Source organism: Rhincodon typus, chromosome 4, assembly GCF_021869965.1.
Source record: "Rhincodon typus isolate 14 chromosome 4, sRhiTyp1.1, whole genome shotgun sequence".
Classification (NCBI taxonomy): Eukaryota; Metazoa; Chordata; class Chondrichthyes; order Orectolobiformes; family Rhincodontidae; genus Rhincodon; species Rhincodon typus.
In genome coordinates this window covers 30,241,765-30,252,346 of record NC_063335.1, presented here as the reverse complement: position 1 = coordinate 30,252,346, position 10,582 = coordinate 30,241,765, and the positions used below count along the sequence as shown (strand labels likewise).

General features: G+C 37.2%; 1 protein-coding gene across 2 annotated transcripts in view; it reads right to left on the bottom strand.

The window, feature by feature from the left end:
• Positions 1-489: 489 nt before the first annotated feature.
• Positions 490-10,582, bottom strand: part of armc1 (armadillo repeat containing 1) — an 18,650-nt gene continuing 8,557 nt past the window's right edge. Inside the window, exons 4-8 of one of the 2 annotated variants that reach the window (XR_007261969.1) lie at positions 9,029-9,218; positions 7,272-7,388; positions 5,988-6,062; positions 3,920-4,849; positions 1,561-1,660 (exon numbers count right to left, since the gene is read on the bottom strand). Coding sequence is in view for 1 of the 2 variants with exons in the window: in XM_020524775.2 (XP_020380364.1) it covers positions 1,469-1,660; positions 5,988-6,062; positions 7,272-7,388; positions 9,029-9,218 (574 nt within the window). In the remaining variant the exon portion in view is untranslated. Of the gene's footprint in view, positions 1,661-3,919; positions 4,850-5,987; positions 6,063-7,271; positions 7,389-9,028; positions 9,219-10,582 lie in introns of both variants that reach the window. The other variant, XM_020524775.2, reaches the window with a different exon arrangement.

Below are 10,582 nucleotides of genomic sequence, written 5' to 3'. Positions count from 1 at the left end.
TTTAAAATAAACTTAAAAAGAAATCGAGATAACAGTGTGGAGCTGGAGGAACACAGCAGGCCAGGCAGCAGAGGAGCAGGAAAGCTGACGTTTCAGGTCGAGACCCTTCTTCAGAAAACTCTCTCTTAAAAAGAAATCAATGATTTTGGATTCCATTATTCTTTTCCCCCAGAACGACAGTGAATGCAAGACTCAACCAAAGCCAGATTACAGGCAAAATCTATAACTTCTTTTAAAAATTGTTGGTCTTGTCCTCCCTTTCAATGAATAAACATCTTTTCATATGTACTGCACTTACCAGACCAACTGATCTGTGCCAGGCAGAAACGCAGATTATGTTTCATTTCACATGATTTACAAGACTAAATGTCATATGAGTGGGAATCTGCTTGCACAGTATCAAGTACAATAGAGAACTTGTTCCTAAAATGTAAGAGAAAGTGTGCACAGGTGACATTAAAAAAAAACTCATCTTTTAAAATGTGGAAATGTAGTCCATATACAATATGTTTAATGGAAGATGTAGTGACACAGTGGAACATACAGGTTATTGGCACAAACTAAATGTTAATTACTTGAATGTAAATTAATAACAAAGATTTATATGTTGAATATTGTACATATCTGTCACCTCAAACAAACATTTCAATTGTCAAATTATCCATTGTTTTAATACATGTCATCTGACAATAAAACAAAATGTTGCATTGTAACAGCAAGGCATTGAGTACTCAAAGTGCAGCTAATGGGCTTTTGCAACAGTTTTATTTAACTGTTGCAAAATCAGATTAAAAGTCAGCACGTTGGTTCATTTACTGTACATTGATCAGAGTGCAACTTTTATGTACAGAAAAGACTGAATATTAATAAGTTTCAAGGATAAGTTGCACCAAAAAGCTTAATGAACTTCAGCACTCAGATGGAAAACAAAAAGGCATATGTAATGAAGGCTTTAGAATTTGAACATAAAATTTAAGGCAAACGTATGCAATCCTTTAGGTCTCAAGCAACTGCAAGTACTTGAAATGCCATTGAAATATGTAACATCAAAAAAAGCATAATTCATGCACAATTCTCTTTACATTAACAAAGAGATTTTCTGTACAACATTCAAGTGATAGAGCTGAACATGGGTACCCTACGTAGGATGCTGCAGAAGAATCCATCCAAACTCTAGTTGCTTAAGCTTCACTTTTCATGTCATTTGGTATTGATGTGGACCCGTTGGAAGAAAATAATAAACACATGATTGTGAGGCAATTTAAATGATAAAGGCAGAAAGGATCTCTTCTATTACTGATGGCTTAAATTCTTGTTTTAGTGAAAATGCAGTATATGTAAAGCCTCTATAAACTGTTTTTGCATTACTGCAAATTGCACTTGACAATTCACCACAACAATGGTAAAACAGGCTCCCTGTTTCCACAGTCCTACAAATACCCAAGTCTGGTGTAGCTACAACCACCTGTCACCAATAAAATGACCTTGATAAAAAGTTTGCTGCTGTACTGAACCAGCCACCACCAACTTCTTGCTTATTCCCAACACGGGACACAGCATTGTCCCCATCCTTTGCGGGACTCTCATCTTCGGGCAAGTAGTCTGGTAAATCTGTATTCTCTTCTACTTCAACAGATGCACCCTGGAATGGAACTAGCATCTATAAAATAAAGATTAAAAACTTCAAACAGTATCAGTGAACAGCATTTGGAAGGTGTGGAAATATTTCCTTTGGTTGTTTTAAATATATTCTTTTAAAATATGTTTTCTATTTTACACAGTACAGCAATTAGATATGTCAATAAAACACAGCAAGATATACATCAATGCTTTTGTGCAAGTTTTATTCTAAAGATTTTGTAATGTCACCATTATTTTGACAAAATACAATTGTATAGTCGTTACTTCAACAAGCCTTTCTCAACTTTTGTTTTGAATTCCAACACTAGCTCAACCACAGGCAAGTAAAAATCCAATCCATAATGAATGGGGAAACTACCCATAACTTTACCACCCAAAACAAAAACACATGCACAAATGAAGAAGCATGGATTACTGTTAGAAACAATATTCTTTTCTATACATTAAGAACATAAATTTAGGTGTAGGAAATATACATTTAAAGTCTGCATTTGAATCACAATTTAATTGCAGTAAACAATGAGGAAGGTGGTAACAGCTTCATGAGGACATGGACAGACAGGTGAAATGAGCAGCCAAGGCCAATGAAATACAAGAGAGTCAATAAGCAATTTATCTATCAACTTTTCAGTAGCACAGAATTTAAATATTGCTTTAAAGAAATATGTTGGCAAAAATTTACAACTTTCACACATCAGGACAAATACAACAATGTCAAATTTCAAATAATCACAAAACACACAAGAAACTAACTGGTTGGCAAGTCAATTGACTGAGGCTTTGCCATAGAGAAAGCTACGGGGAGCTATAGGTTTCCCAAGTTTGCAGGTAAGGTAATACAGGTGCAGCATATTCCTTTTTGTTTGCACAGAACCGGTCCATGTTTATTTTAAATTGGTGGTCAGCATAGCAATTAGCGTACTAAAGGGTTATTCAGCATGTAATATCCAGTTGTGGAATCACTAACAGCAGACATTTAGTTTGAGTGTTGCAAGTGTGGGCTGATTGAGTACAGTCAACACGCTGCCTACAACAAACAACCAAAGGAACATATTGTTTGATTTGATCAGCCGGTTGCTGGGATATACTACCCATGTACCTGGCATTGCACAGGTACCGAAATTGATACAAGATCACTCAATTGCGTGGGAGGCAAAAACTGTTATTGGAAAATACCATTCACGTAGCTGGTACAAACAGGCAGTGTGTTAAAATCTATTTAATTATATTTCACACGATACAGAAATAGAGTGCTTGATAACAGCAATACCAATACCAATTGAATCATTGGTCAACATGTATCATGCAAATGGGCCAAAGAATTCTACTTTTAAATCTGAAGAATGCCCATTTTACCTCACATTATGCTGGAAAACAAGGTGATAGAGAATCTGTGGCATACCATAGCATTAAGAGAACATTCCTAAAAATTGAATTACCAACAGTCTGACATGATTTATATTTAAAATACTGTTAATAGATTGATAGCCTACATAGTTTAGCAAGGACAGAGTTAGGGATGAGTGCATCCTGGTGAGGGATGCAATATAGGCATTACAGTTTTATACAAGCTAAAGTTTGCAGAGATTGGAGGGTGGGATGCCAGCCAGAAAAGCATCGAATAGTGAAATCTGAAACTGGCGTGGGAGTGTTGTATTATGAACTTTAATTCAAGGCTCAGTCAAATCAAAGGTTTCACTTATCTAAAAATGCTTTCATAAGATTCTATTCTATGGCCACTTAATTGATTTCTGAAGTCATTTAGGACACTAATATATCTCTGTTTAAGAGAACCATTTTATGGATTATTGCTGCGAGTAGAAAGCACTCCTACGAGCATACGAACAAGAAACGAGAGTAGGCCACATGGCCCCTTGAGCCTGCTCTGCCATTCAATAAGGTCATAGCTTATCTGATTTTAACCTCAACTTTACACTCCTACATTTCCCTGATAAACTTTCATCACCTTGATAAGAAAGAATCTACCTCTGCCTTAAAAATATTTAATGATTCTACATCTGCTGCCTTTTGAGGAAAGAAATTCCAATGGCTCTCAACGGTCAGAAAAAACATGTTTCCTCATCTGTATTAAATGGGCACCTACTCTGACTCTTCTAAAGTCTAGAGAATACAAGTAGTGCTTGTCTAGCCTTTCCTCAGAGAGGCAATCCATTCATTCTAGGTACTAAAGTAAACTCTGAACAGCTTCCAATTCATTAACATCCTTCCATAAGTACGGTGACCAGTACTGTGCATAGTATTCCAGATATGGTCTTACCAATGCCTTGTGTAACTGCAGCACGACCTGATTGCTTTTTTTCTACTGGAATTCAGTTCATCCAGCTTCATCCATTATTTTTGTTATCTCCTTTATTTCACTATAGTACATAAAAAGGTTTGTCTAAAATCATTTCCAGCCACAATTAGCTAAATTATCTACCAGTCTGTGTTTCCTTAATACATTATCTTCCTTCCAAAGAAAAAGACCCAGAAGGACAGACACATTGTAGAATGCTTATTTACCTGTTATGGGGCCCCATTTCCTTCTCCGTGAGATATGCAAATAGGCATATGCCAACACAATTTTGGGTCTGAGTTGTCAGCAGAATTAAGTTAGAAACACCTCTAAATTAGCCTTATCTGGATTACTGTAACAGATTAATGGATTCTCACATGCTGGGTGAAAGAAGCCCTGGTCAAGGTTCAAAGGCAGTTAAAAGGATAATCCCTATCTTTAAAACCCTTAATTATTACAGGAGAATTAGTCTTTTTATTGTAGCTTGACAGATTTGAGAAGAAATTAAACTACGTTGTAGAAACTAAACATTTGAACTCAATAGTTTAGCAAAATATATGCTTGCACAGTAAACAAGGAACTATTAGCAGGTTCTTCCTTATTTAAAGGATGAAGACGTTGCAGGCAGAAAATGGAAACCAATGCTTTAGTCAGTTACAGTAAACAGGCTCTAAGATTTTCCTATGATCATGTGGACAAGGAAATTTTATAGTAAGAGAAAATCCTTCTTTATGTTCTCATAAAGTGTTATCTTTTTTTAATTTTCCTCCTAATTTTCACACTATCTTGAAAGGATACAGTCTTTGTATATTTCCTGCCCTTCCCCAACCATAAATCTGCATTAGTCCTCTTTAATATGAAATCAAATCTGATGAGGTAATTTCAATGTTGACTTCAAAACAACCAATAAATCTAGAATAAAAATGAATATTTGCACAAGTGTCACCTCAAAATGCTTCTCAATGCCCAGACACTAGTTTTAAAATACAAAATGCAAAATGTTTGGATATTGCAAAATGTCAGACAACTATTTTACTTGGGTATTAAATAGAGGTTTGTACACAGTAGTGTGAACCGCTTTCAGAACAGTAAAAACTTGACGGGATGGGACCTAATGTCATCAGAACAAGTGGAATCACTTATCTGAAACCAGAAGTAGTTCCACAACTGACTCAAGTTTGAGAAAACTACCAGTCCTCAGAGGACTTTATCACCAGAAAGACTTCTTCTTAATTCAATAGAAAGATTGACAATACAACTACATAATCAAGAACTTAAACTATAAAATCTATCTTTATAAAGGCCATGTATAGCCACAAAGGGCAATACATTTTTAATGAGAATCACTTAGGACAAACAGAATAGTCCATAAAGACTATGACAAGTTCAATGCATAAATCACACAGAACACTTGCTAGATAATCTGGCATTAACTTTCTAATGTGAATATGTCTACATCAATATTAAACTTTCTGTATTATACTGAATACAAGGCATTTTGATCAATTTTTATTGCTTTAATGATTTAACCTAGGATTAGATTAGAAAATCTAGACCTAGAAAATTTTCTGATGGATAACAAAATGTCTACCATTTACAAAAGAATGCTTAGAAGAAATTTACTGCTAATTTTAAATGATAAAAATACTGTTGTACAAATCCCACGTGAGAATAGGAATACGAGGCAAAGCATTGCCTATGTCTCTTCTGGTTTCACAGTTTAGAGAGTATTAAAGTATCTTATTAAACAAAATGTAGGCATTCACTCATATCCATGAAAATGTAGCCATCTTTTGGGCCCAGCAAGTTGGTGGTATAAAGTCAAAAATAAAGCACAAAACATCCAGAAAGAGAAGGATAAAAAGCAATCAGTCAAGATCTAGTTCCTCCCATGTATCTCATAGGTGTTAATTTTTGATACAACCAATGTTGATATTAATACCAAGGCTAGATTGGTTGTCTCTCATATTGCCACAAAAGACTAAAGGGCCTTGGGGCTCAAGAAGAAAAATGCAATGTTTAAATGATCTCTGTGGTAGACATATCTTACCTCCTCTCCATTTTCATTTTTGATCACTTGTTGTGCCTTCAGAATTTTGGTTGCTGCAATAGCAGATGCCAGTGCCTACAATAAAAATAAACACAGGTAATGCCAATAGTTAGGCTCATGCTGAGTCATAGAAAACATTGATGCAAGGGTTTGACATTTCCACTGTAAAATTCCAACAGCGGTTTGAGAGAGACCACAGAATGCTGATCATTTTTTGATCACCTGCTGGAATCAAGCAGTTTACTTATCCCAGTTGTGAATAACTTATATAAATCAGCACACAAATTGAGAGCAAAACTCTATCTTTACAATCCCTTTATTTTGCCATTTAAAAAAAATTGAATGTCAAGTTGTATAAGAAAACGGTTAAACTAATTTTCATCTTTCTTTTTTGGAATCTCTGGAACAATTTAGAAACAGAGGAACAAGAGTGCCATTCAACGCACTGAGCCTATTCCACCATTCAATGAGATCACGGCTGATCTGTGGCTTAACTCCATATATCTGCCTTTGACCCATATCCCTGAATACCTTTGCTTAACGAAAATTTATCTATGGTCAGATTTCAAATTAACAACTGATCCAACATCCACTGCTGTTTGTGGAAAGAGTTCCAAACATTTACCATCCTTTGTGTACAGAAGTGCTTCCTAACATGTCTCCTGAACAGTCTGACCCTAATTCTCAGACTATGCCCCCTAGCTCTCGAATTCCCAACCAGTGGAAGCAGTTTATCTTTATCTACCCCGTCTTTTCCTATCTTGATATCTTGAAGGCTTCAGTCAGGTCACCCCTTAGCCTTCTAAATTCTAGAGAAATCAGGCCTAATTCGTGTAATCTCTCCTCATATCTTAACACCTGAAGTCCAGCCTGTAAACCTGAAATAACTCCAAAGGCTGGAATCCTGTCACCAAGTCACCCTTTATTTACATGTGAAAAGTCCTCAACTCTGGCACAGCCTCATCAGAATCTCTGGCACTCTTCTTTTTAATCTGTCAGCCAGGTTTCTCTGATTGGACCTGATTAACAGCCCCAGTCAGAGAACTCATTTTCTATGATGTCCAGCTGACTGATCTTGTTACGGTCACTACAAACCTACATTAACTTCCTTGCGTGGCCATTGATGCAAAGATAATAAGGAAAACAAAACTAAGGCTTACCACATTGTAAATGTCAGTGGCAGGCTAGAGGATTGGGAAACTTTTAAAGACCAAAGATAGAATGTCAGACTTACCACGGGTATTGCCAAACAGTAGTCACATTATTTTCCACAAACAGACTTACCTCTGCTTTTAGATCAGAACGGATCCGTACAATACATCTTTTTACAGTCATTTGGAAAGTAAAACTGATGACACCTTTAATTTTCAACAATGCTTCTTCACACATATTCCTCCGTGACTAAAAGAAAACCCCAAAAGAGCATTTAACCAGAACAATTAATTTGAAATAAAATGAATTTACATGACAAAATAAAACTGTCAAAGTAAAAATAAACACTTATCAGTGTGAGAAACTTTGAGCTTCACCAAGAAAGACCCACAAAATACATTGCTTTATTAATTCATGCTAAAAAATGGAGTGTATTTATATGCCATATCCTTTTAATGGAGCGAAGCGTAATTGCTGTGGTTTGACAAAGAAGGTGATTATGGACTCATTTGCGGTGCTGAGGAAATCTTTAAATTAGCAGCAGCTTGTAAAGCACTGGCTCCTTTCTACATGTATATAGCAAGTTTATCAAAATCATAAGAAGCCAGCACAAGTTATCAACTTTATGTTTGTTGTTCATCTACAATGTTTCTGTTTTGTTTATTCATAAAGTAGCAAGAAATAACAATAAACAAACTGTTATAGCACAGCAGCCATTGCGTCCACACCAGGTGTATGCAAGTTGCATTTACTTAGTCCCATTCCATAGCTTTCACTCTTTTTTTCCCCTTTCTCACACAATTCTCTCCCAATATGACACAATGGCAGGGAGAATAGTGAATTATCAGGATGACGCTGAGTAACTTCAGAGGGTCGTTGACAAGTTGGCCAAATGGGCAGACACCTGTCAGATGAATTTCAACGCAGAGAAATGTGAAATAACGCATTTTGGTGGAAGAAACATGGACATACAACACAAGCTCCATGGCACAATTTTGAGGGGAGTACAGGAGCAGAAGGACCTCAAGATTTGTGTATCTGGGCAAGTGGTGGAGACAGATTCCATACTTAAGTATCCGTACCCAGGTATCCTGTACTTAAGATGGCGCCATAAGCGGCAACATTGTAAACTTTTCACCGCACTGATTCGAGCGCACGTGACAATACAGCTAATTCAAATCAATAACGTTAATTCATATGAGGTTTCAAAAGATAGCTAGATATATCTTTGAAAAATGAAGAATTTGGAGGAGTCGGGGCAAGAGAATGGGACTACAGGGATTGCTCTTTCAGTGGCTCATAGCTCAAATGGTAAATTCTATGATTCAATAGCCATTTTGGACCTATTCCCATAACCTTTTGTTCCAACAACTCAAATGTAAAGACTATTACAATTACAAATTGGGAATCTTTCATTCTCTTCCCCTCCCTCCCTCCCTCCCTCCCTCCCACACACCCATCTCTCTCCTTCAATGCCTTCTCTCCTCACCTCTACACCCCTATTTCCCCTACACTACTTCACCCGTTCTCTCTCATTTCATCTCAGCTATCTCTCCTCCCCAGTCTCTTCTTCACCCACATCTCTCCTTGCTCCTTTACCCACTACCCCACACATTCTCTCCTCTTCCACACCCCCAAACCACCTCCACTCCCTCTCTTTCCTTCCCATTCCTCTCTTCAGCTTTTCTTCTCCTCTCTTTCCCTTCCTCTCATCTCCCCAATCCTATCCTATTGCCTTTCTTTCACTCCCCTGCCCTTTCCACTTACCCTCCCAGCCCTTTTCCTGCCACACACCCTTCCTCTTCCATCCTCCCACCCCAATGTTTTGCCTTTCCCTCCTCTGTTGACTTCAAAAAGGAGAAATAGTTCTCTCAGATTTGATGTCTTACCGCATCATCCAAACCATCTATCTGCAGAGTAACTGTTTTCGCCCGTTTGTTAGTGCTTCCCAAGAAAAACTGTGGTTTGCGCCTATGTGAGTTACGATCATTTGTGCAGTCAGACTCTTCACTGCTCGATGACTGCAAAATTTCATACACTTCATTTGCTAAAATCTTAGTTTCACCAGGCGTCGTTGTTCTGAAAAGAAATGACACTAAATGTCAAGCCGTTGAATTAATTCAAAACACCTTCAGAACAGTCAGACTTATGTAATAATGACCTGCCATCCAACATGTTCACAAGCGAAATGTTCACTGGCGATTGCAGCGTTCAGTACCTTTTGTAACTCCTCTGTTACTGAAGCTTTAGATGTCCACACACAGTAAGACCTGGGCTATGTCAAGCAAGTGCAAAGAATGGCCATCTCCAACAAGAGAGGATCTAACCGTCTCCTCTTGACATTTAGTGAGTATTATCACCAAATCTCCTATCAACATCCTAAAGTCACTTCACCTGACAAGGGTTCAGTGCTCCAAAGGCTTATGATTTCAAATAAACCTGTTGGACTATAACCTGGTGTCTTCTGACCTTGTTCACAATACACACAGAAAAAAAGAATTCAATTTTCAGCTTCAAACAACCAAATAACAAGGGTTTTAACCAAGGCTTTTAAACTAAAACTTCTCTCACTGAGGTAACTTCTTCCTAAAAACAGTCCTAAACTACCTCCCTTTCTCAGGAGTAACCGTTTGTCACATCCAGGTCCAGCCAAGACTTCTGAGAAACTGCTCCAAACTGTAACTAAAAAGCCTTCCCAGCCGGAGTGTTTCCCTAAGCCCAAAAAACTTTTCTGAATTTTCTATCTACAAGCCTGATGCACTACACTGTTTACTTTGTTCACTCCTAATGTAATCAAGACCCTTATATGCCCCAGGAAATCTCTCAAAAACTGAATTTAAGACTAAATCAACAGGATCACGATATATAAGTTAGTCATTAAATTACGTTTGTTTTTCTCCCTGTCTTAAGGGACTGGAATGTTCTTCGGAGGGTCAGTGCAGACTTGATGGGCTGAATAGCCTGTTTCCACACTGAAGGGATTCTATAAACCCCTTCAAACATAGAAAACCCATATAACACTATTTCAAAACTCAAAATCCAAAACTGAAGGATAGTAACATACAAATCACATGACATTAGATCAGCAATAATGACTGGCCTCGCCAGTGATGTTCATATCCCCAAAAAAAATAGAAAATTGAAATTAATTACACATTAAAATCCTACGAAATATTCTATTATAAAGCTATCTATATTCACCAGCAACATGTGTTGCACCTATAGGTGGTGCTGTGATAGATGTTTCCAATAACGAATCTGTCAGGGATTCCCCACAATTTTATGAATTAGTCATGGTGCTGCACAAGATATGCTAATCATTACTGAGCATATGATATTGGTAAATTTATGCCCAGAGTACAAGTCCCATCACATCAAAGTTTGCAACATTCATCTAATTTGAGGGAAAGGACACCAAATTTTCAAAGGACTTTTTCCACACC